Source organism: Triticum dicoccoides, chromosome 1A (genome assembly GCF_002162155.2).
Source record: "Triticum dicoccoides isolate Atlit2015 ecotype Zavitan chromosome 1A, WEW_v2.0, whole genome shotgun sequence".
Classification (NCBI taxonomy): Eukaryota; Viridiplantae; Streptophyta; class Magnoliopsida; order Poales; family Poaceae; genus Triticum; species Triticum dicoccoides.
In genome coordinates, this window is record NC_041380.1 from 525326308 (window position 1) to 525331207 (window position 4900).

The 4900-nt window shown below is 42.4% G+C and overlaps 1 protein-coding gene across 1 annotated transcript; it reads left to right on the plus strand.

Moving 5' to 3' along the window:
• The first annotated feature begins 436 nt into the window (after positions 1 to 436).
• On the plus strand, positions 437 to 2092 carry LOC119317547 (protein SRG1-like). The gene is made up of 4 exons (XM_037592062.1): positions 437 to 670; positions 827 to 1083; positions 1183 to 1513; positions 1850 to 2092. The coding sequence occupies exons 1-4, from the start codon at positions 437 to 439 to the stop codon at positions 2090 to 2092; spliced, it is 1065 nt and encodes a 354-aa protein (XP_037447959.1).
• The last annotated feature ends 2808 nt before the right edge of the window (positions 2093 to 4900 follow it).

Here is a 4900-nt window from a genome sequence, read left to right on the forward strand (position 1 = left end):
AGTTGAGCCATGGCTGGCAAATGTGTAACATGTGTTAACTATTACTCCAATAGTCTATATAAACCAGGTTATTTCCTCGGCAATACACACTTAAGCTGTGTTACATAGTTGTAGATCGCAACAAGCTAGTTGTGACCGGAGGTAGTGTTGTTCCAAGATCCGGCTCTGGTGTCTCTCCAATTGACTGAAGGTAATACTGTTTCCCAGTTCATCGTGCATGATCTTCGAGCTTTTAATTCTTATACTTGTCCCATGTATGAGCTAGATGTGAAAATCCATGAGCTTTAATGTTGTAATCTTACTTAAGCAACTGAGCAGATTTCTAACCTGCTGAGCTTGCAACGTAATACGTGATTCTAGCCTTATTATTTCGTCTCGTTTTTTTATCAGAAACAGGGAGGGACCCATTTTTATTGAACCGGACATTTCAGATTCTATGGGAAGCATAGGGACAGTTCAGATGACGGTCCAGGAGCTCGCTGGCGCCCTGGGCACGCCCGACGTGCCAGCTCAGTACATCGTGCGCGCGCACCAGGACCAACAGCTCGCCGCGGCGGTCGTTGCACCAGTCCCTGTCATTGACCTCGGCCGCCTTTTGAAGCACGGCGACGGCACCTCAGACGAGGCGGCGAAGCTCCGGTCAGCCATCGAGTCCTGGGGCCTCTTTATGGTAAGTGACAACCCAAGCCGGGCTAGGTTCAAGCTCTACTCGGACTCGGCCGGCGCCTTTTCTCTAAAAAATGAGCTGCAGCTGCGTACTATCCCACTATTTTGGAGCAAGACCAAGCAGCAATATCCATGTGGTTTCGTATGCATCTTCTTGCAGGTGAGTAACCACGGTGTAGACGCCGTAATGGACGACATGATGGCCGCTTCGAGGGAATTTTTCCGGCAGCCGCTCGAAGAGAAGCAGAGATACACCAACCTGATCAGCGGCGAGCGGTTCCAGTTCGAGGGGTATGGGAACGACTGGGTGAGCTCGCCGGACCAAATCCGTGACTGGACTGACCGCCTCTACCTCAAGGTGGAGCCAGAGGACGAGCGGAGCATCGCCCTCTGGCCAACTCATCCCAAAACCTTTAGGTAACCGACCTCGCAGAGCAATGTCTTCACAAAATTCCTGGCTCGAGGGAGCATTTGTTGACGAATCATGTCATCATGAGAAATATATTATTGTTACAGGGATGCTCTGCACGAGTTTACGAAGAAATGCGGGGGAGTGAAGGACGACCTGCTCAGGGCAATGGCGAAGCTGCTGGAGCTTGACGACGATGATTACTTTGTGAAACACTTTGGGGAGAGGCCTCTCACTAACGCGAGGTGCAGCTACTACCCGGAGTGTCCGAGGCCGGAGCTCGTGTTTGGCCTCAAGCCCCACTCCGATGGAACTGTTGTTACAGTCCTCATGGTCGATGACAGGGTTGGTGGCCTGCAAGTTCTCAAAGATGGGGTCTGGTGGGATGTACCAATCGTACCTCACACGCTACTCCTGATTATAGGAGATCAAACTGAGGTATGCCTGTGAAATCAAATCTATATCCTGAAGAAGTTTTGTTTTGTAAAAAATAATTATTTATTTCCACCTTAATTAATATATATCCATGAACAGAGGTGGTACGTATAAACTAATGCATAGGCTGGTCAGGTAAAGACATTATGGTTTGCTTTTCCCCGAAAAATGATTTCATATCATAACAAAATTATAAGCATATTCTACCACATCCATATGAAACATGATAGTCCAAATTACATGGAGGGAATCCCGAAACTTTAAATCTTCAACAGACTTGAGTTTTTTCCAAAATAAATGACCTCCCAGGCTGATGAAGTTTAAGCTTTTGTGACACAGATAATGAGCAATGGGATCTTTAAGAGCCCTGTGCATAGGGTCGTGACAAACACAAAGAAAGAGAGGCTATCGGTGGCACTAGACTACTCTGTTGATCCTGAAAAAGAAATCGAGCCATCGGCTCAGTTGATCAATGAAAAGAGGTCGGCGTTGTACACAAAAGTGAAGGTCAAGGACTACTATGCTAGAAATTACAATGATTTTACTCAGGGCAAAATGGCTATCGATACAGTGAAGGTCTAACTAAGTCTGCTATCATTGCTTTCATTCAATATAATGTGGCCAGTTTGCGACAAATGTTTGCATCATGTATCGTCACATCCCTAAGTGTATTCGCTCTCTTTCTTCAATAACACATGTTTCAGTTTTTGGCATGGTTTACATGCTAATAGAAAACAGTTATGATGAATGTATATTTCTACCATTAAAAGGTATGTGATGATAATATTTTCACATGATAAGAAATCCAAATAAATTTCGGGGTCGTATGAACTTGCGTCCCGACTACTAAGTTACAATTGTGATCAATGCGTGGAAGGTTTTACTAAAAACTAAAGGATGTATTTTAAACTGGCAATTATTAGGAGGCCTAATTAGCCATAAGGGAGTCATGCTAATAATATTTCTAGTTGTAGGTATAAGTATAACGATCAAACAAAGCTTTGCAAACAACAACAGAAGGCTAAACGTTGCGCAAATGGGCATACTAGACAATATAGAGCTGTGCACATGGAACACACCTCGTCGTTTAAGAAAAATTGTACATTTTTCAACAATTCGACATAGTGGTTCCACTAGTACAAAAATGGGCATTAGATGCGTCCTCTGGAGATGGTTTTGACCCAAAAATTCAGCTGCATGTAATAGCCTATAAGAGATGGTTATATTTGTTAGCAAAACTATTGGAGGCGGTTCCAAAATTGGAATCACATATAGTATTAGGTGGAGGTGGTTCGTTTGATAAGACCGCCTCTAGTTTCTGGGATCCTTGGGCAATTTCGTGTTCTAAACTTTCTTTGGTTATTTAGTACCTCAAGGTACCCTGGGGTGTACCTGCCGATGATGAACATGTTGAACATGTTGAACATTGAAGCTTGGCACATGTTGAACATTCAGGAACATCGTAGTCTGCTCATATGTATCTCAAGGTGGATCATTCACCATACACCCAATGACATGAGCCAAAACATGGCATGTGTCTCCAACCGGACTTGGCTGACCGAATGACCGCAATTAGTATAAATGAATCTACAACTTCTTTTGTTTCTATTCTCAAGAACAAAGAACTATTTCGTTCAGAACCTAGTGTTTTCTTTTTAACCAAAGTCATCTGCAGCATGTTGTTGCTGCTAACGTTTGTAGAGGCCACACTACTTGAGTGGGCCTTGATGCTCAGCCCTTGTGGAGCCCCGTTACTCAAGGATGCTTCGTCGTCTTTCTCTGGTAGTCGAGGGACAACGAAGCTCTTGGGGGTGTGTTGGTTTCGCCTAGCATGATTCTTAGCTCACTGAAAGTTCGCCAGTACCATCGGTTGTGCGAATTTATTTATCCCATCAACTTATGTTGCTCCTATGGTCGTATGCATCATTTTGATGCAGAGGCCGGGGCCTGGCCCCTTTTCGAAAAAAAAAACTTATGTTGCTCCCTCCGGCAGATCTGTTGGGCCACTACAAAATCAATGATTTCTTATGACAAGCCACTTGTGTCACTTAAAGCCGATTATATCAGCAAAATGGTTTCTTGATGGTTCTCGACTGGCACGCAGTCTATCACTGAAGCATCGTCACAAAAAATTAAATACCGATGATACCACTTTTCCGTCCCATAAGATCATATCTTTGGTGTTGGTTCCTGCTTTGTCACCGAAGTCTATTTTTAGTAACGGCCAGGACTTTCACCATTTGATCAGCTGATTTGTTGATTGTATTGTTTTCAATGACAATAAGCCATCACTAACAATTTGTACGTCTAGGTTTGATTGGTCAACAATTTTGATATATCGGTCCAGATAATGCTCCTGTGGCTGCCTACATGCAGGTCCAGACGCTGATGACTTGGTTGCTTACATGTGGGTCCATACGTGATGACGGCATGCATTTCCGTCACAATTACTATCACAATCTGTAGGTGGCGTCAATTTGGTCAATATTTCAATTTGCAATCAAATTTGAATTTATTAGTTTTAGTAAATTTAAACAATCATGATTAATGTTGAAACTTAACATGTTTAACATAACTATATCACACAATATCACGTTGAACAAAATACCACACAAGATATAATAAGACATGCACCATCAGAGTTGTGAGAAGCTGTTTTGAGAGCCCTGCGACAACTGTGTTAAGATGAAACCCATAATGTCTTCCAGTTCTTGTTGCTTCTTTTCAAGAGAAGTGTTTCTATCTTTTGAGATCTTCGATTGTTTTTGCTGTTGAGCAACCATTCTTGAATTCAAGTCTTGTTGGTACCTTTAAGTTGCCGCTTTCCCTTTGAATCCTAAGTTGTCCTTTCTTCGAGCTCTCTCGTGTGTTCATGAAAGGTTGATCTTTGTCTGGAGCTAGATGAGAAACCATGATTGCAAGAAACGTGCTCTATGAGCTCTTTTCCTTGAGGACCTCTGCAACAATCTATAGATCAACTTCTTGGCGGCGCACCATCTAGTGGAGGTGCGAGTTTTTTGGGACTTCATTTCATCCTGGAAAATGATTGAACTTTGTTAGTACAATATTATAACTATTTAATATTTTGGCTACAGTACACTACATTTGAATTTCAAATGTTACAAAATACTTATGTATTCAACTTATGCACTCTCACTCATCTTCCCATCCTTCTTTCTCGTATGGATTGCTTTAAAAACATTCAACTGAGGATGGTTCCTCATTGTTTTCCTTAGACTTATACATGACATTGGAAATGATACATTAGTACCACATGCCATGTACTTATCGAGAATATGATTTACATTGAGGTAGTTAAAATACTTACCATGCAGTTGTATTGTGAAACATAGCATTTAGAGTCACCGATTTGGAAATGCTTCACATCAC